This window comes from Lytechinus pictus, chromosome 8 (genome assembly GCF_037042905.1).
Source record: "Lytechinus pictus isolate F3 Inbred chromosome 8, Lp3.0, whole genome shotgun sequence".
NCBI classification, from domain to species: Eukaryota; Metazoa; Echinodermata; class Echinoidea; order Temnopleuroida; family Toxopneustidae; genus Lytechinus; species Lytechinus pictus.
The window spans coordinates 24,013,401-24,034,843 of record NC_087252.1 but is presented as its reverse complement, the minus strand read 5'-3'; the positions used below and the strand labels follow the sequence as shown (position 1 = coordinate 24,034,843).

The 21,443-nt window shown below is 39.8% G+C and overlaps 1 protein-coding gene across 1 annotated transcript in view; it reads left to right on the top strand.

Moving 5' to 3' along the window:
• The window catches only part of LOC129266975 (uncharacterized), a 198,978-nt gene that overhangs the window by 29,197 nt on the left and 148,338 nt on the right, over nucleotides 1–21,443 (top strand). Inside the window, exons 7-20 of the mRNA XM_064104168.1 lie at nucleotides 1,279–1,404; nucleotides 2,718–2,846; nucleotides 3,653–3,769; nucleotides 4,435–4,557; nucleotides 5,167–5,289; nucleotides 5,939–6,061; nucleotides 6,940–7,056; nucleotides 7,572–7,688; nucleotides 8,731–8,931; nucleotides 9,410–9,586; nucleotides 12,769–12,995; nucleotides 17,272–17,967; nucleotides 18,175–19,257; nucleotides 19,711–21,443. The exon at nucleotides 19,711–21,443 is cut by the window's right edge and continues 647 nt beyond it. Coding sequence (XP_063960238.1) covers nucleotides 1,279–1,404; nucleotides 2,718–2,846; nucleotides 3,653–3,769; nucleotides 4,435–4,557; nucleotides 5,167–5,289; nucleotides 5,939–6,061; nucleotides 6,940–7,056; nucleotides 7,572–7,688; nucleotides 8,731–8,931; nucleotides 9,410–9,586; nucleotides 12,769–12,995; nucleotides 17,272–17,967; nucleotides 18,175–19,257; nucleotides 19,711–21,443 — 5,092 coding nt within the window. The remainder of the gene's footprint in view (nucleotides 1–1,278; nucleotides 1,405–2,717; nucleotides 2,847–3,652; nucleotides 3,770–4,434; nucleotides 4,558–5,166; nucleotides 5,290–5,938; nucleotides 6,062–6,939; nucleotides 7,057–7,571; nucleotides 7,689–8,730; nucleotides 8,932–9,409; nucleotides 9,587–12,768; nucleotides 12,996–17,271; nucleotides 17,968–18,174; nucleotides 19,258–19,710) is intronic.

Genomic DNA, 21,443 nt, shown 5'->3' with positions numbered 1-21,443 from the left:
TGATCTTTCCTGCCACTTGGCACTTCTCTGCACACCCAGACACTCTCTGATCCCTAAATTGGCAATTTGGTTTGTCGCCACCTGCCCAACGTTGAACCTTTCTCCCTATCTCGGTAACTGAAAGGAGAGTTGATTTTAAGAGTTGTCTGTAAATCCTTGATAAGCTGGGAGCAATATGAAGACATAATTCATAGGTGTATTATTTTTCTTGCTTGAGGATGTTGGGAAGGTTTGTAGGTCGGAGATACGGTCATGGGCAATACAGTGATACATGTACATGGCAAAAGAAATTATACAAGTAGTCCTCTTACTAAGTTCTTCTGAAACGTTAGTTTGCATTGGCAAGGTAACTTAGTATTTTAGAAAGGTAACAGGTATTTTAGAAAAGAAAAATTGTGCGATATTTAAAAATCTTGAGAGGTGATGATACCCGGGCAGAATGATTTATCATTTTACTCAGTTCATCTTCAATCTGCGAATGGGCAATGTCAATTGTCAAAAAGATGACATGGTCAGTTGAGAAACAGTACAACATTGACAAGTGCAAGAATCTTCTATAGGTATCTTTATCAAACTAACAAAAACAATACAGTTTTCTCTGATGATTGATAGTTGTAAGGGTTACAGATATTGCGGCTTTTGACTTGCCATCTTATTTGCCTGAATTCACAAAAGAGGTTTAATAGGTTGTTGTAAACCCCTCTTAAGTTTTTTAAGTGCACTTAAATTTCCATGAAGAAGCGCACGTTGTCTTAATGCATGGATGTGCCTGAAGAAAATATGTTAGAATTGGATTCACTGTGTCCATGTATAATAAAATGTGAAAAAGCAAATTTATCCAATTAAACATGTCGAATTCAATGTCTTATTTTATTTCATAAATTATTTAGAAAGAATATTCACATATCCTCCACATCATAACTGTTTCAGGGCATACACATTCCTATAATCTATTAATGAATTGGAATAAGGTAAAATGTATTTTTTGGGTGATTCACCAAAACTTAAAACAGGATTGAACAAGATTGAGTGAACATGTTAATGTTTTTGTACGAGTCTCTTTCCAGATGTTGATGATTGTTAGTAGACAAGCTGGTGGTAGACATCTAAGATGAGACCATGTGGGATGAGACCAAATGGAAAATTAGGTAAACTGGGTGAAGAAGACCAAGTGGCAATTTACCAACTTTCTATCCAGATCACTTTGTACAAATGGTCTTGCAAGCTTCAGAAGATTAAGTTTTTCATGTTCATGTTTTTGTACGATTCTCCTTCCAGATGTTGATGAGTGTCGACAGAGCCAGTGGCAGCCGTGCCATCATAACTGTGAGAACACCGCCGGTAGCTACAGGTGCTCCTGTAGGCAAGGGTTCAGACTGCATATGAATGGAAGGTCATGTATCGGTAAGTCATGCCGGTGCAGGATGGGACTTTTAATGCCAGCATGCCACAGTTCCTTGAAGAGCGCCCTCTCATGATTGACAAATATTGTGGTGTGAATGTTGCTCTTGTAGACAAGAGTTCAGACTGCATATGCAAGTCAGGCTGGTGCAGAGGACTTATTAAGCAAGTATTTCTATTTATTTATTTTATTCATTCATTTCCTGTCATAGGGAGAATAGCCCTTTCAGCAAAATTGATTTTCAAAGGGACCCCTTTACGTAAATATGAACGATTGTAACATAAAATGAAGATAAGCATAAACGAAACCAAGTATAAGGGTAAATTATATAAACAGAGTAAAATGTTAACAATGCCGGTAACAAACTGGAGCTACTTTGGACTGCGCCATCTCAAGACTGAAAACATATTGTGGTATGAGTGTTGTAAGGATGAGAAAGATTTTTATTTAACATTGAAGTGAATACATTAGGGAGGATCAGTATCTTCTGTCCAAATGTAGTTTGAGTCATCTTGATCAAAGGTGCGATTGAGCATATTTAAGCTACTATGCCTCAGTCACTTTGAACTTTCAGTGGATTATGCAATCAGCACGTTGTGTTGCTATGTCAGTCAAACAAAAATTTCTTCGGGGGCTACTTTTCAGAACCTTCTGCCTATTAAAATCTGCAACATTGCAGAAGCTTTTACATTGCAGTGAATAGAGATTTTCCAAGGCTCTTTTTCCATTTTCTTGGGCTCTTTTGAGCATTTCATAATAATGGTATTTTATTTCAAGACTGTTCGCAGCAAGAGCTGAATTGTACAGAACTTTTACATAAAAACAATATAAAACATAACAGTGTCAAAATAGAATTATACAAATACACAAAGCACGAAAAAAATATACAATCATTAATACTTTTGGGGTTAATATGAATCAACAGAATATTTTCAAATAATTGTAATCACCTGAGTCCCTGTGTATTTGTTTCCCTGTTGATATGTCGGTGTATAAGCTATCTTTTGGTAGGCATACGTGGAGCCATGAGATAGAAATTAACTTAAAACAATACCTAACATTTCCGTCTAGGCCGCGTTGCATAAAAGTTACTGTTATGGTAACTTTGCCATCCAATGGTAACTACCATGGTAATGATGATCAACAGCCGATCAGAATCAAGGACTCCATGCAAGTTATCATTGGATGGCAAAGTTACCATAATGGTGACTTTGCCATTCCAGTGGGGCCCAGGTCGAAAGAAAAGGTTAGTTTTACTTATGTTTTACTTTTTGTTAAAACAAAATTCTATTTGTGACATTTCTCTTCTTTATAGATATCGATGAGTGCAGGCAGAATGGAGGGCCAAGTGTTTGTCATCACATGTGCCTCAACACCCATGGTAGTTACACCTGCCAGTGTAGACAAGGGTTTGAACTCCAAGAAGACAGCATGACTTGTGGAGGTTAGTTTTGGTGTTGTGTTAGCATCAACACCATAGTTTATCATTTATATGTAGACTGTCATTAATAGCACCAGTTGGGATTGTGTTGATAAGGCGTCAACACCAATGGCAGCTATTCTTTCCAGAGTAGCCAAGGGTTTGAACTTTGTAAAGACAGCATGACTTGTTGAGGTTAGCTTTGGTGCTGTGTTAGCATCAACACCATAGTTTATAATTTATCATTTATATGTAATCTGTTGTTTTAAACACCACTCACACTTGTGAGGAATTGCGTTGATAAGGTGTTAATGCTAATGGCAGCTATTCCTGTCAGTGTAGACATGAAGTTCAAAAAGACCGCATGACTTGTGGAGGTTAGTTTTGGTAATGTGTTAACATCAACACCATGTTAACAGTTGTTTGAAACACCAGTCACACTTGGCTGTTTTGTGTTGATTAGGTGTCAACACCCATGGCAGCTATTCCTGCATGATAGGAAAGTGTATGACTTGGGTATGGTTGTTCCGGTGTTGTCCTTGTGTCAACACCATACTTACCACAGCAAAGTGACTGAAAGGCAAAGCAATCCTGCATGTTGTTGAATGCACTATGGTGCTAGCGCTAACACCAATTACAATTAATAAATAATCTAAAATACACCCTGCCTGTTATCCACCTATTTTTAAGTGTGAAAACCTGTTGTATGCTGTTTAATGTGTTCTGGTGCTAACTTCTTACAACGACTAAGAAATAGTGAAATACGCCCTGCCCGATATGCACCTAATTTTCAAGTGTGAACATCTCTTGCATGGTTTTAACCTTCACAGATATTGATGAGTGTGCCAGTCTTCCCCATGGGTGCACAGGAAAGTGTATTAACACCATTGGGTCGTATCACTGTAACTGTGCAAAGGGCTACTCCAGTATTGCTGGGAGATGTGTCGGTAAGTGTATTAATCGCATGGACCCCCCCCCCCCCAATTAAAAGATATATAACATGTGCAGGCTTGCCCGTTTGCGAGAGAGTAACATTCAAGTCCTTACTAATTGTGTGCAAAGCACGTCTCAGTTATGCTTTGGCCTACACCACAAAGTTTGAGAGTTTCAAAGCTAATTAATGCACTTGCACAGTGGCCATTTTCTTTGTACGGAAATTACCAATATAATTTTTCAAACCTGCAGAAGCACCACCTCTCGCAAATAAAAAGACAAATTGTCTAGGACTGCAAATGCTTCTTATTTCCCCTTCCTTTGGTTTCCATTTTGCATCTTTTTGAGAAATCAGAGGGGGCTTTTGCTCTCTGCTCCCTACGAAGCCCCCCCTGGTGGGTGTTTCATAAAGCTGTTCGTAAGTTAAGAGCGACTTTAAGAACGACTTGTGATCCTTTATTGTGGTAAATGGTATATTCATTGGCGATGATTAAGCGCGTAAGAAAGGTTCACCAGTCGTTCTTAAAGTCGCTCTTAACTCACAAACAGCTTTATGAAATGGCCCCTGGGCTATTATATGCTGTATATTACACATAACTTGGAATTCATGAAACACTAACTAGTGTACATTAATTGATTAACTTAATTGCTACAACCATCATTTGTGTAATTGTTTCAGATTTGAACGAATGCAGAACGGCTAATGGTGGATGTCAACATCTATGCATGAACACAGAAGGAAGCTACTTCTGTACCTGCCGAACGGGCTACTCTCTTAGATCAGACTCTAGGACCTGCTCAAGTAAGTTTTTTTCTTAGTTATTTATTAATTTATTTATTATTTTCTTGATTGTAATTTCTTGACTTAACTACCATAAGATCCTTCATTATCTGACACTATAAAATGAACGAAACAACGATAGAATTACAGAAATGTATTCTAATGAGTTTTCCCTGAACTTTATTGCGTATACAAATAGGACTGACTTTCTTTCAGACATTAGTTCTTACAAAAATTTGGATGAAATTGTATTCTTGCAATTTATGTCATATTTTTAATTTTATCTTCATCAAAATCCTTGAATAGCGAGGAGAGAATTTTGAAATAATTGAAATATCCAATTGAATCCAGTTCAATCAGGAATTTGTAAAGGTCAAGAATCTAGTTGCCAAAAGTAAGGAATAAGAAAACCCACAATGATTCTTAGTCTATTCGGTGCTGAATAAAATCATTCTCATATGCTTTGTTGAGGATCCACCTGCTTCCAGTAGGCAACATGTTTTCTGGGAAAAACTGAAAAACTGATTTCATGTAAGCATCTAAATATTGTTTTTTCGGTTCAGCTATTAAAGTAGAAAGCTGGTCGCAAGAGCAAATGTATTGAAACATCATATTTTTTCCACCCTCCAGGTATGAATGCTTGCGAGAGGTATGGTGCTGTTTGTGAGTTCGGTTGTGATGAGGTTGCAGGCTCATACAGATGCAGATGCCCCGAGGGATTCCAGCTTCATAGTAATGGACAGAACTGCGTTGGTAAGAGAGTTGTGATTTTTTTGTTACAATTTAGTAGGTAGTTTACAAAATAGTTGAAGAACCTGGTGCTTGAGAGGTTTACTTCAAAAGAAGCATTTAAGTTGTTTAAAATGGAAGTGTATTATCATTTGAGGCCAGTAATGTAACATGATGGTTCTAATTTTTTTTTGAAGAATTTTTTTATTTTTGGAATGACTCCAGAGAGAAATTTTTGGTGCTCTCTCTGGAATGATCACCTTTTGGTTATATGACATTGTCTGTTGTAACATTCAACTTTTTTGAAGATGCGCCTATTTATCGCTTCCTATTCTTAACTGTCCTTGAGTTTTGTATTTCATTTTTTGTATACAGTATGTGTTTTCTATTTCTTTCATTGTACCCTGAGCCCTGTAAAGAATGGATTTGGCACATCATTAATCATATATGTATTATCTGATAATCTTTCTAGATAGCAGATACAATGTCCTTGAGATAACTTCAATTGTTTTCTTCCAGACATCAACGAGTGCTCCCAGGAGAGGGGTCTATGTCACTACCAGTGTATCAATACCAAGGGTTCCTACCGGTGTCTTTGCCCTCCTGGGTATGAGCTTGGTCTGGATAGTAGGATGTGCTTATAAATTTACAATGATTTCTTCTTTTCTTCCAGACATCAACGAGTGTTCCCAGGAGAGGGGTCTGTGTCACTACCAGTGTATCAATACCAAGGGTTCCTACCGGTGTCTTTGCCCTCCTGGGTACGAGCTTGGCCTGGATGGCAGGATGTGTACTGGTAAGTCTATCTGATTATTATTTTGATCTCTGCATTTTTCATTTTTTGAAACTGTGGATTTAGTTTCTGCTTTACTATAGCAGGGGCGGATCCAGGATTTTTCAAAAGGGGGGGGGGCACATTTTTCAGAGGAAAAATTTGACAAAAAAAAGGTTCTTAACCAAAAATTAAGGATATTTTGTCCCCGAAAAAAATTAACAAGCAAAAAAAAAAATTCTTCACTTTCAAAAGGGGGGGGGGGGGGACACACTTCTGTTTTAACGGCATTTTTACATGGATCGTCCAATGAACTAGAGTATGAAGAGCTAATTGTTTCAACTAATATTGATGAATAATCTGATCTTGCTTATCCGGCTGTGTAAGAACCAGTCTCCATTTACATACAGGTGATGAGAAGAATCTGTCATTACATCCTGGAAATAAAAATGATATAATGACAGTTTAGTCCTTTCTCATTCCTCCTCCCCCTTTATTTCAAAGTGTCTTGACCATTTAATCAAAATGAAAATGGTAGTAGAAAACTTATGTAATATACTCTTATACTCCTAATGATGGTTAGTATTACTATTGATATTACTACTACTCCTATTACTACTACTCTTGCTACTTCTATATTAATTTCATTATGATTTTTTATTACTATTATTGTTGTTACTTTTTTTTTCTAGTGTCATATCAGGAGGGAAAGCTTAAGAAAATACCCTTCCTGATAGGACTATCACCACAACTCCATCAACAATATAAAACAGAAAAAAGGAAATAGAGACAATAATTCATAAAATTACCTTGAGTCTTCTTTATTACGCAAAAGCGCCCTCATGTGCTGACAAGAGACGCACATGTACATGACATAAGATTGAAATATTGATTATTTTCAGATGTGAATGAATGCCTTCAGGATCACGGATGCCAGTTTGGTTGCGAAAACACGGCCGGTAGCTTCCGATGTACGTGTCCTCCTGGATACGAAGGACTCGGATACGCAGACTGTCAGGGTAAGGTGTTCTAGTGGAACAATCCTAAAAGATATTAGGATCTGTGAAAGATAAGCTTCATTTCTGGGGAGTGTTTCACAAATGAAAAAGTCAGTGATTTTCTCTCACTATTTGTATTGAGCCAATCATATGCTATGATTTCAGGAGCTTATAACAGGGGTCAGTGTAAACAATCATCTATTTGTTTCATGAAATCTCCACTAGTCATGGATGGGTATTTCTTAGCACAATTTGTTTACCTTGACAGCCACTCACAGCTTGCCATTTAGCGTCCAAAATCTTTGTTGGCTCTATTATATATTTTTTAGTTCTGTTCATTTGTTCATTCATGTGATTTTGCTCTAATGAGTGCTTATACAAAAGCTTCAGCATGTATATTTTCAATGCTATTTTCTGATTTTGCACTACCAAACACCTTGAAATGCATGTCAGGAAGAAAAAAATTGTAGCAAAATGAAATGACTGCAGAATGTTAATCAGTATCACTGTTCAAGTACTATCTTTTTCACATGCAGCCCCCAGTGAATGTACAGATGGATTGTGTTCACACAAATGTATCAACACAGCAGATGGGTTCAGATGTCAATGCCCTTCAGGCTTGAGATTACATGACAATGGAAGACATTGTGAAGGTATGAACAGTGCTCTCTCTATCGGTGACGCAACATTTGCCCCTGCAACTTTTGCTCCTGCGATATTTGCTCCAGTCTTAATATCTCAGAGGGCATAGGGTTAGAGTTAGGAATAGTATAGAGGTCTTGGTTCAAAGTAATGTAAAGAGAAGGGTTAGGGTTTATTTAGTTTTTGAGGTTACCTTAGGTGTTATGTTTGGCTTAACATGCATATTTTCCATCAGAGCAATTGTCACCGGAGCAAATGTCATGGAAGTGCAAAATCTTGATTGAATTATGTTTGCTTCTGTATCTGTCTATCTTTTGGTCTGTGTAGGTGTTTCTCGATGTATCTGAATTTTGTCTTTCAGACACATTATTTGCCTGACTTATTATTCATACAGTAGGACAAAAATGAACTCTTACATAAAAGTTGCAACACGTTTTAATGATGAGTACACTCATACATTAATTTAAAATTATTGTAGTTAGATTAGTAATACCTTGGTCACATTTGATCTACGGCGGCCGTACGACGAGTCGTAAAACAGCCGTTTTAACATTTTTTTGTACCAGCTACCTATATGTGGTTTGAATTAAGATGAATAAAACGGCTGTTTTCGACTTGCCGTACGGTCGCTGTAGAGCAAATGTGACCGGGGTATAAGTAATCTACAGGAAAACTGGCATACATGTACGTTGTAAGTTGACTGTAATAAAGTAGTATATTTGCCCAAAAGCAATTGAAGCAATTTATTAAGATGACAATATGCAAAACTTGTGTTATATCCCTGTTATAATAGTTACATGTGTGTAGCACTTAATACTTTGTTTCTAAGCACTTTGGATTGTAATTATTATTACCCAGTCACAGGATCCTGGCAGGCCCACACATAATGTATGCACTCTCTCCACTCCCTAGGGACCATTCAAACAAGAGTTCCAAGACCATCTTCAAGTCAAATTTCTCCTAAGTTGAAAAGACTTATGCAGTCCTATAAAAATTGACTTAGGCAAAGTTACCTTTGTGATTATCTTTACACATCATGCCCTTTTTCTCCAGATGTTGATGAATGTGCCACGCCCACTCAGGGAGGCTGCCAGCACAACTGTCGTAACACCCTTGGTAGCTATGTATGCTCCTGCGAGGAAGGTTACCTGCTTCATGTGGACCAGAGGCAGTGCACCCCAGGACCAGACTGTACCACCTGCGATAACTGCCCCAGGGGCGAGAGACTCAACCACGAGACTGGTCTTTGCCAAGGTAAGCTTGATATTAAAATGATTAAGGCATTTGTTATCGAGGGTCACAAATTATTTCAGTGTACCTCAGGGCTAGGGTTTACCCCCTTTGATAGTTAGATGTACCCAAGGGCTGAGAGACTCCAGTTTTAGACATATTGGTATATTGCAAGATAGATTTCAAAGATGGATAATGATCTGATTGTCAAAAGTAATGATTGATTTGAGTGTTCCTCAGGGTTATATTGTATCACCTGTGATAGTTGCCCCTGATTTGAGAGATTTAACCAAGAGATGGTCAGTTTGTTCATCAGTTTGTTCAATTGAAGACAGGATCTCAGATGGTTGTGGTCTACCTTGTAGCTTGATTTTACCATCTGTAATGATGACTTGGGAGCAAGAGATTTTAACGTAATACATTACGAGTGTAGAGAGCAATGTTTTGCCATTACATGAAGATTAAACTTTAACTGTTGCCACATTTTAATTCATTTCTGTAGATCTGAATGAGTGCAACGTGGCCAACGCAGGAACCACCATGCCCTGTCGAGACCCCCGCTGCCCTGATGGACCAGAGCCCAAGTGCAGCCATTCCTGCGTCAACACCCCAGGGGGCTACTACTGCACCTGTCCCCCAGGTTACACTCTTAGCCCCGATGGACACACCTGCTTTGAAGGTAGGATAGGGCCCAGACCCTCTGCGGGGGCTTCACCCCTTACTTGCTTGCATGCTTGCCGCAGTCCCTGGACTAGCACTTCATTCTCTGTTTGTTCGGATCTGATTTCATCTTGGTAGACATATCGTGGGAAGATCGACCTTTCATTAAAGACATCTTGAAAATTCATGCAACAAGCCAAAAGAGAAACCTTCCGTAATATTAGTCTGTGGTTGCCAGTCTCAGCAATAGTCTCATACCACAGTCACACTTGCGAAACTGACTCCAGGCTGATCAAACCTATGATGCTAATTCCAGTGATATACAATGGTGTGGTGTGTAGTCGGTTTCACTGGTGTGGCTGTAGTGTTATAGAGACTTCATGTTAAAGAAAATCATTCTAATTCAGACCTCAATGAGGCTGTCCCTAAATACAAAATATCTAAAAGGAAACTAGAGACAAGAAAAAGAAGCCCAACAAACTAATACACCAAGGGCCCGTTGCATAAAACTTTTTATATCAGAGTTTTTGCCCTGTGTAAAAGTTAATGGCAGAAATCCGACCAACCTTAGTTTTCAGTTTTTACCAGAGTTTTCTCAGGTAAAAAGTTTTATGCAACAGGCCCCGGTTAAGGTTTATCAGCCCGCTGGTTTTTTTCAAGGATAAACTGGATAAGATAGTTAGATATTATATAGGCAAAAGTGTATTCATTTATATGTGTATTGCAGATAGTTATGCAGATTTAACCTATATTAGTGATGTAGCAATTTCCATTGTTGTCTGTTATAAAATGTAACAACATTATTTTGTCCATTCCGGAACAGGATTGAATCCACCATTTTATCTTTTCGGATTTATGGGAGTGTTATGTCACTAGTACAGTAGAATTTATTTTCAAGCTAAGATTAAAACTAATGCACAACTTTCTCAATCGTTGCATACAATGCAATGGACTTTGAAGCAATGTAAAAATTGCTTGTAGTCATAATTTTTTTTGAAATTCCAATAGATCTTTATTAACTGCCCATTTGATCTCAATATGTGAATATGTATATAGTTTCTAATTTTGAATTAGGATTAGAATCTCATGTAGAGATTTTGTTGAAATAATTAAGAATAATGATATTAGGAGAAAGATGTCAGATGTAGAGAGAATTGATATATTGACAAAGATATTGATACTTTTGGCTACTTTAAAATGCCAGATGGACCAATAAAAAAATCAGTGTAAATTCTTCTATATTCCTTTCTAAGAAGAAAATGTAACTTATTGTTGAAGTAATTCTGTTTACTTACACCATATTTTACTATATTAAAACAAATTTACCAATTCTTTTATTTTTTTTTCTCTGAGCTCATTGATCCATCCTATATTGGATTTTTTAAAAATATATTATTTTGGAAGAATGATATAAACAGTCATGCATGGAAGGAATATGAATATGAATTTTTCTTCAATTTCCTTTGAATCTTGGGGTATTTGTACAACATGCCTCTTTTGTTTTTCAAAATTGAATTACTCATCTGTTGTTAAATATAGAAGAATAAATCAAGTCTTTGTTTTTGTTTTCTTTACCATTTATATCTAGCCATTTTACTTTTCATAGTATTAATCTTTTTTTATATATTGAGCACTTATAGGGATGGTCCGGGCTGAAAATATATCTAAATAAATAGAGTAAAATTCACAGAGCAAAATGCAGAAAATTTCATCAAAATTGGATAACAAATAACGAAGTTATTGAATTTTAAAGTTTATCAATATTTTGTGAAAACACATCGTCATGAATATTCATTAGGTACGCTGATGATGTCACATCTCCACTTTCCTTTTTCTTATGTTATTACATAAAATCATAAATGTTTCACTTTTTCATGCATGTGTAAATGATGTGTCTCCATTATGATGAAATAAGTTGCGGCAGTAAATAACTAATGCACTTAATCATTTTCAATCCAATTGTTTTAGTTCTTGGTAGAAAATATTTGAATAAACCTAATTTCATATGATAAAATACAAAAGAACAAGTGGGGATATGACATCATCAGCCCACCTAATGAATATTCATAAAGACATGCCTAGAACTGTTTCACCGGAATAATGCAAATCTTTAAAATTCAATAACTTCGTGATTTGTTATAAGATTTTGATCAAATTTTCGGCATTTTGCTTTGTGAATACTACTATATTTATTGATATATAAATATCTACAGCCTGGACCATCCCTTTAAAAATATCATCACATTGTCTATATGTAAATTTGTGTTTTATTTTGAGCTATTGTTTCATTTTGGCCTCTTTCTTTAATGGTCATTTTTTTTAAGGAATAAACTCAGTTATGTTTAGTTTATGTTATATTTAGTTTTTACACTTTGACATTTAAGTATTTGATGGTGGAGTTATTGCTTATATATGTTAACTCACTCAGTCATGCTTTGCTGTAAGAATGTGGTGATCATTTTTCAGTTATCTATTTCAACGCCCTGAGAACTTCATTTTCATCATTTTAATACGCCCATCCATGTTCTGTCTTCCTTATTGACGGCTTTATTTCATTAAGATATTGTGAAATCATTTTAATAGCACCATACAACACTCCTGTGTCATATTCATAATGATCATAATTTTGTTTTTCATCAAATGTGGATATCTTTCTTGTCAAGTGTATATTTCTCTGTTTGAAATTACTTTATTACGAAATTTCGTCGGAATTGGATTATTATTTGCTGATGCCAGATTTTTTTTTAAGAAACACATCATATCGCTGTAACTTTGGGGATCAGATTCAGATGACAGGCATTCATTTGCTTCATTGGATAAAGATTTACGGTGGGATGGGGCATGATATCTTGACTAATGAGACGAGGAAAACAATATACTTAGCAATTATGTTACATCCCATTATCTTTAAAAGCTTTAGTACTAAAGATGATAGAGAATACATGTTACTGGGGCAAAAACCATGTAGGTATCAAATTTCCCAAGAAAGATTTTCAATGATATTTTCTTTAATTGAAATAGACACTTGATTGGAAGATGGTTTTTATATCATTTAATTCACATTCTTTATAGCTCTTCATTTTAACATGCTTTTATCCATTTGCACCATTTCTCATCACTGTGTATACTCATGAGCTGTTCATACTGTTCCAGCCAGTTTGCATGTTTACAGTTTGATTGTCTGAACGCATCATATCCCAGTACCCAGATTCCCTATGTGTAGCCCAGATTGTGTGAACGGGGGTACCTGCCGCTATGCTCCACATTGCACCGGCATGTCAGCTTGTCCCACAGCATGTGCCTGTCTCTGGGGTTTCTTTGGCCCTGCTTGTGAATATGGTGAGCACCCTCCGTTTTTGTCATTCGTTCTACGGAGCAGTGTTGGGACTGAGACAGTATCAGATGAGATAGAGATTAAGACCGAGACAGTGATACTTATGGGACGTTGCAAGAAACTTGTGATCAATTGGATGTTTATTTTTGGACCCAAATCAATTGTATGTCTTGCAGTTAATTATAAATTTGTGAATGAGTGCTAATCTGCTCCATGAAGCAAGAAGTGTAATCTGATTTTCTACTGCTAAAATTGATCCATCAGTTGTGAAATTGCAACAGGATATTTGCAATTGATTGCAAATCTTCTCTTGCAGCATCCCCTTAGTGTAGAAACCAATACAACGACACACAATTGCTATCTGGAGACACCCAACACTGCTAAAGAGTGTGTTCATAATTATATTTTTTCTAATTAAAGAGGACAATCTTGTAAAATAAAATCGGATGAATTAATTGATGCTGGTTTAACCTCTTAATTTGTGGATGGATCAGTTGAATCTTATTGGCTGATATTATCTGTTGGAACTACTGAATCACAGATCAAGTCATCTAATTATGAATAGCCTCTTCAGACAATATGTATGTTATTGGAAAGCTGAACCTTTACTTCAAATTCTTTCCATTTTATGTATTTTGTGTATTTATTATTTTAAGTTAAGTAATTCTTTGATATCAATGCTTTTCTTCCTATAACTGGAACTTAATAAAATAAAAGAAATTTAAGAATTACAGGAGAATCATTTTTCTTACAGAATACCTATCTGTAGGAAATATTACATTTCTAAAACCATAACTCGAACTTGAAGAATAAAAAAAAATTGTTGCTGTAAAGACACTGTTCTCATAGAGAACATATCACTCTGATTTTATTAGGAAATGAGAACAGGATATATCTGAGACCATAATTTCAATTATTTCTTCCAATAACTCAAACTTTGAAAACAAAATTTAAGAATTGTACAAAGATACTGTTTTCATTCAGACCATATCTTTCTTTTTTAACTGGAACTTGGAGAATAAAATTCAAGAATTTGCAGAAAAGATCTTTTACAGAATGTATCTCTCTGTTCTAAATAGGAAATGATGAAAGGACATCTTTCAAAACATGATTTCGATGTTTTCTACAATTATCTGTAACATGGAGAATACTACTAAAATGCTAATGTAGGGATACTGTTCTATAGAAACTATAACACATATCTGTTTAAAAGGGAAATAGGAGTAGGACCTCTCTAAGACCATGTGGGCTTGGATAAAGAGCTAGGTGCTCCCTAGAGAAACAACCTCATCTCCAAAATAAAAGAAGAATGCAGGAAGCATTCATCAATACATTCCATCTTTTCTCTTGTCTGTCCACGAGTAAAATAAGTTCCAGGTTGCTATGGCAACCACATCCAATGCACAATTTACGGAGATCGTGAAATTGACTCGGGGAGGAAAGGGAAGACATTTTGACAGAAGGAAAACATGGATGATTTGATAGATTGTGACTTTGGTCTTGTCATTCCCGAGTGTTTCAGGAAGTGTGTGTCATTATCTAAGTGGATGAGTTAGGTTCAAACAAGATGCTTTAATGCTACATTATAACATGTGCTGATAGAAGTGAGGGGTTATATTAAATGGGAGAGTCCACCCAGATGACTTTTTTCAAAGAAGAATTAGAGAAACATATCATTATTTTTTTTCTTGACCATAGATTAGTAGATATACCAGTACAAATAAAAAGATATAAGATAAAGAGCAAAATAAGACAGAATAGAATGTGGGCAATGTTCACATGCTGGCAGGGAAGAATTTTTCATTTGTAATGATCTGGTTAACAGTTTATATCACACAATCACTTATAAGCCATAAACACAAAAGTATATCAAGAATAAATACATTTCTTTGTGTAAATATCAATGAAAGTATAAAACAACAATATGCAATTATGAAATTAGAGGTATAAATCTATCAGAGAATGACAGGTATGTACTTTAAAGTTTTAATTTTCTGATATCACAGGTAAGCTGTAATGTAATATAAATTCAATGTTTTTAACATTTCATGATGATATAATTTTTTTCTTTGAATAAAAGTGAATGTGAAATATTACTGTATGACTTATTAAAATATTAGCTTCAAAGGTACAATCACTTTCAAATTTTGCAGAGAAAACTGCACAGGTTTTGTTGCATCCTTGTAGGAATGGAGGCTCTTGTGTGGAGGGCATCTCCTGTTATCTTAACCAATATAAATTTGACGCAATAGGAAGTGCAATCAGTGTTCTATGACTCGTAACACAAAGCCTCGTAATTGATCATAAGACTAAGTTATATGATTGATTTCATTTGTTATCATGTATGATAAATTATAAAAATCAATTTTACTATATATCGCACAATTTTGTGTAATGGGCAGAGGTGTGTGTATGTGTAAATGTGAAAAATGTTTGAAGTAAAATGAATTGATGTTGTTGTTTATACTTACATGTTAAAACCCTCATTTACTATCAATAACTGGGATATACTCATTTGATTTGCTTGTTCATTACGATGAACCAAGCACGCCGAATATACAGTACACAATTTTCCTGCGCGCGCGCTGCATCTCCCTATGAACGCACTATCCCAAGATCATCGCGCAATTTGGCGTCCATTTCCTCTTTTACTTTCGCCAGCCGTCGAGTGCAGACGTAAAGCTAAGTACACTCTCAAAAAAACGCAAACTTGTTTTACATTTTGGTTTTATACGAGTGCATTTATCCCTTATTTCAATCTTATTTTTCCTTTTAAGGTTGTTTTAAGCATATCCCAGACCTGCCAACCAGTACGTTTTAGCCGTATTTAGTACGTTTTTGCAACCAAAATACGGCAGTACGTTTTTTCTTTAAAAAATACGTTTTTTTTTTTTTTTTTTTTTTTTATTCATAATTTATTGAGAAAAATCATCTCTATCTGTCTCTATTTCATAAAACGTACACAAATATGGTTATTAGATCAATGTAATGTCAGGTAAACTTGTTTTTTTTTTTCAATCATTTTGTAAAAACCAGGGTGAGATATACACAAGTTTCAATTGTTTTTTTTTTCATCTGCAAGAGCAGTGCGCATTTTAGCTTGCATGCAGCTTGAGCGCCGCGATGGGCAAGCGCCAAGCATTTTATTATGAAATACACTTTTTTGGGGGAAAATACAGTTTTTTGTATCACAGAATACAGTTTTTCATTCCCAGAGGTTGGCAGGTCTGATATCCCATCGCGCGGAGCTCTCCGTGATATTATTTTCACGTATTTTGTTCTGCTTTCTTGTGAGTCTAAAACATAAGATACGTTTTCTCGCAGGCGGGTTGCTTCGCTTCCCCACCCCGCAGCTCCGCGCCTTCCTGCGTGTCGCGGGCGTTGAATTTCATGCTCCTTTTCCTTATAAATTCTTTTTAATTCTCTGACTTCTCGCTTCTTTGCATCCGTCTTGAATTTCCTTGAATTTATTTCCCTTCCACAGATAGGTTCTGTCGGACGTTCAGGAGCGTCGTTTTTCTATTCTCGTTTCAACTACTATTGTTCTTGTCTCGAGTTAGTTGATTGTCTCCCTTGTTTCAATCAACTATTGTATCCTTTGTTCTTGTGATTCTATTAATTCTTGAATTAATTAATTGATTATTTAATTAATTAATTAATTATTTAATTAATTAATTATTTAATTAAAAAAAAAAAAAAAAAAAAAAAAAATTTCTTTCCTTAGACTTTGTCTTGAAAGGTTTTTTTCCTTCACAAGAATTTTACTCTTTTAGGAAGCCGTTCTTGTTAGCTTTTCCACCTCGCTAATTTTGTTCTGGTCTTCCTTTTTTCAGGAAAGCAAACTTCAGTTTCTTCTTTCCTTTTTTCAGATCAGCTTCCGGTTCCGGATACTTAAATAATTTTTTTTCGACCTCTTGTCAAAAAAAAAAAAAAAAAAAAAAAGAAACAAACTTTGTTTTTTTCTCTCAGCTGATCCCATCCTTCACCTTCAAAAAATTTTTTTTTTTTAAGCAGGTGTTCACACAAAAAAAAAAAAAAAAAAAAAAAAAACTTTGTGTTTTTCTTCTTTAGGTGCTTCTTCCCTTTTTACTTAGGAACTTAGCAGAAGCAGTCTTCTTGTTGTGTTTTCTTATACGAACAATTATAATTATATATTTAAAGGGAGGAGTTTCTCATAATAATTCTCTAATTATTACTGTTCCCTTTTACTGGGATAGTACTGCGTGTACTTACCCGTTAGAGATATTATATTATTGTAATTCTCACTGTTCGTTTTTTGAAGTCCCTTGACTTCTGGGGTTGGGGTTTTTTCAACCCCCCTACCCCCATCTTCTCTGTTTCCTTTTTTTTCTCTTTCTACTTGCTATTAGATTTTCATCTACATGAGCATGAGCTTCTCGGATTCCTCCCTAGAAGAGCTCGAAATGGCCGCTGAACAGGTGTCCAACACTGGGGTTTTATTCCCCATCAGCGGTAATGTAGAAAGTGGAAACGGAGAAAGTTCCCTCGTGGGTTCTAAGAAGGGTGGAACCGTGGATCCGAGTCCACGTGCCCATGGGGGTGGAGCCGTGGATGCGCGTCCACGTCCCCCAATTAAGAAGGGTGGAACCGTGGATACGCGACCACGTGCCCGCAAGATGATAGCCCAGGTCTCCGCGCCGGAGCCTGAACCATTTTCGGGGAGCGTCGTACTAGCTCAGAAAACGACGACTCCTCTAGGGCTACCGGACCCACCGGCTATCGGGTCACCTAAAGACCGGGGGGAGAGCAGCCTCTCCGCCCGGCACAAGAGACTAGGCTCGATGCCGTTTCAGACTCCCCAAGGGAGCATCGGCAAAGGGCTATCAGCCCCTAGTCGCAGGAGACAGCATAGCCCGACCCCGTCGGACTCTAGATTTAACCTTACTCCGTCAGATTCTGCGGATCGTTCTTCTCGGTCAACGAGCGCTCCCCGTGGGAGAGCTAAGACGAAGAGATCAAAATCCGCACAGCCTCCTGCCCCTTCTTCTGTGCCTCCACCGGAGCCACCGAAGAAGAAGAAAAAGAAGGAGAAGAAATCCGCGGCCGTAAGCCCCGTTCCATCGGGCGGCCCGGCTTCAAACTCTTCTACGGATGGCCAGGCCTCGCAACTTATGATGTTGCTCCAGAGCGCCTTTGTCCACTGTGGGTTGCTACCCCCGGGCTCGTCTGCTCCACAAGCGGACACCGGCCATCCGACACATCGAGACACCGCAAGCGATTCTAACTAGTCACCGGCTCTCGAACCCACTCAGGCTACGCCCGTGAGTTCTCAGGCTCGGCCGACCTCGGGGTTTCTTCCCCGTGAGTCCGACCATGGCACACGCCGCCCGAGCTTTTCACGGGCGCCTGCTACCCTCGGGGCTCCGCCCGGCGAGGAGACTTGGGTCGGTTCCCCCCCTCTAGAGGCGGAACAAGCCCTATCAGAGGACGAGTTCAATCCCGATCCTCCGGGTAGCCCAGCCCCCCAACCGGCGGGCAGTAGGGCTCAGGACGCCACAGAGATCCTCCATAAATATCTCCCACATATCTACCCTCCAGACGAGCCGGTAGAGGGAGATTTGGACTCTCTCTTCTTCCCACAGCCTCAGAAAACCCCACAGGGTATTCCGCTCACTAATGACTTTAAGGCTGCATACGAAAGGGCGGCCGCACAGGCTAGCGTGCCTGCCGCCCAGGGAAGGAAGCCGGTAGCCTTCGGAAAGGGTTTTGCCTTCTCCAAGGAGGATACCGAGGCGTTTTTCACTCCCAAAACGTTTTCTCCCCAGCTTAACCGCATCGGGGCACGTTTGGGGACACGCTTCTCTTCCAATCACTTTGCTACTGTGGAGAAAGCGGATGTTAGATATGAGGCCTTGTCTCGTTCAGCCCTCAGACTCACAGCCTTCCTCGGGGCCTTGCTCGGCTTGCGAGCACAGTCCTCTGAACTGGAAGTGTCAGCCAACGACAGTGTCCTTCTTGATGAGGCACTTTTGTCCTTGGTAGGCGAGCTCTGGATGCAGCTAGCTACTACAGCCACTACTGCATCCAACTCGCGCAGAACTCGCGTCCTTAACAGACTGGGCATCGCGTCCAAGGACTTGCTTGAGTTCCTCCCAGGCGTTCCCCAATCGAACAAACATTTGTTCGGGGGCGAGGTGGCCTCTCTTCTAAAAGAAGAGATCGAAGGACGCAAACAGGCCTCGGAGCTTCTCAAAGAGCTCAAGGCCTCGCGCCCGACGGCTCCACCGACGAAGAAATCGACCTCCAAGGCTCGACCTTCTTCTCGCCCCGTGGTGACTCCACCCCAACCCCGTGCACACGCTCCGCCTAATCACAGAGCTCGCACTAGACCTCCGGTGAGTTCCTCACGTGGTGGTAGGGGTAGGGGTAGGGGTAGGGGTGGCCGGCCAGCCTCCAAGGCTCCGGCTAGGCCCAATCAGCCTCTTTGACGGGTTTCCCCGAGCGCTGGTTCCGGTCGGCGGTCGTCTCCGTTATTTCCTCCCTGCATGGGAGGGAATAACGGACGACGCTTTTATCTTATCCGTCGTGCGAGATGGCTTTCATATCGATATAGAGGCCCTCCCGCACGGCGTGATTCGATCCGCACCGCCGACCGTTTCCCTTCTTCATCAGCAGCATATCAAAGCAGAAATCGACGTGCTGCTGGAGAAGGAGGCGATAGAGAGAGTGCCGGACAGTCCACATCTCTGTCTCTCTCCTATCTTCGTCATTCCCAAGCGCTCGGGAAAATTACGGATGATTCTGAACATGAAAAGAATCAACGAATTCATCCAACCAGACCATTTCAGAATGGAAACACTAGCATCCATTCTGCCGTCTCTGCAGGCATCGGATTGGGCCGCCTCCCTAGATCTCAGGGACGCCTACTTCCATATTCCAATTCATCCCGCATCACGGGACCTATTGGGTTTTCGCTTCAACGGAGCGACTTACAGGTACCGGGCAATGCCCTTCGGTTTACGCCCGGCACCCAGAGTCTTCACCCGGGTGGTCACAGCAGTGGCCGCCCACCTAAGAGAACGGGGGCTCAGACTCTTCGTTTATCTAGACGATTGGCTGTTGGTTGCAAGTTCAAAGGCCAGACTTCTGTCCCACTTGTCCCTCCTCCTGCGGATCACCCAGGAGTTGGGATTCGTAGTCAACTGGGAGAAATCGGACCTATCACCTTCCCGCGTACCCACATACTTGGGCGCGGTTCTAGACTTGCCAAACCAGATCGCTCGGCCAAGCCCCGACAGAGTTCGGGCAATCGTCGCTCTGGCCCGCTCTCTCAGAGAGCGAAGCTTCGTGAAGGCTCGCACGTGGCTGAGATTACTCGGGTTCATGGCAAGCCTTGTCGACATTCTACAAGATTGTCGCCTGCTTATGAGACCCTTTCAGAGATACCTCCTGTACTATTACAGACCGAGCGTAGACTCTCTGCTTCTTCGGATCCCCTTATCACGGGAGATCCGTCTCAGCTTGGCCGCCTGGACACATACGTCCTTTGTAGCGAGGGGCAAACCCTTTCGCACTCCCCTCCCATCAGCCGCTCTGACCACAGATGCGTCGCTTACGGGATGGGGCGGCCATTGTGCGGGGGAGATGGTCTCGGGGGTCTGGTTACCTCAACGCACCTTACCTCATATCAATGTGTTGGAGATGAGGGCTGTCATCAATTCCCTTCAGCATTTCCGACACAGGTTAGTCGATCGAACGGTCTTGATTCGCACAGACAACAAGTCAGTTGCAGCGTACATCAATCGCCAAGGCGGCACCCGATCAAGCTCTCTCAACGTCCTAGCTGCGGAGCTCTGGGAGTGGTGCCACCGTGCGAAGATCGTTCCAGTTGCCTCGTATATACCAGGCAGCGACAACCTGATAGCCGATTTTCTGTCCCGGGGCCGGTGCCTACCATCCGAATGGTCGCTCCACCCGGAGATATTTCAGTCTATCCAAGTCCACTGGGGACCCCTGGAAATAGACTTGTTTGCCACGGCTCTCAACCGGAAGCTGCCGATGTTCTGCTCTCGTGTCAACGAAACAGAAGCAACTTCCCTGGATGCATTCTCCATTCATTGGGGGGATCGGAGGTGTTATGCGTTTCCTCCGTTCCACCTAATACCGCAGGTATTGAGGAAAGTGAAGGAAGATCAAGCTTGGCTTCTTCTAGTGGCCCCCAATTGGCCAAGGAGGCACTGGTTCCCGCAACTCCTCGAACTGTTGGAGGGGGACCCGCTCACACTTCCTCTGAGATCAGACATAGTATCTCAACCTCTGTCGGGGATCACGCATCCTCGGCCAGTGGTCCTCCACTTAACCGCATGGCTGTTATCGGGCAAGACGCAAAAGCTCTAGGCCTTTCTGATCGTGCCTCTCAATTGGTAATACAGAGTCGCAGAAACTCGACTCTTGACCTTTACAATTCTCGGCTGGGCCGATTTGCAGATTGGTGCACTGCGCGGTCTGTTGACCCTCGCAATGCCTCTCTTGCCGCGATCGCGGATTTCTTTGTTCACCTTTTCGACATCGGTCGTTCGCT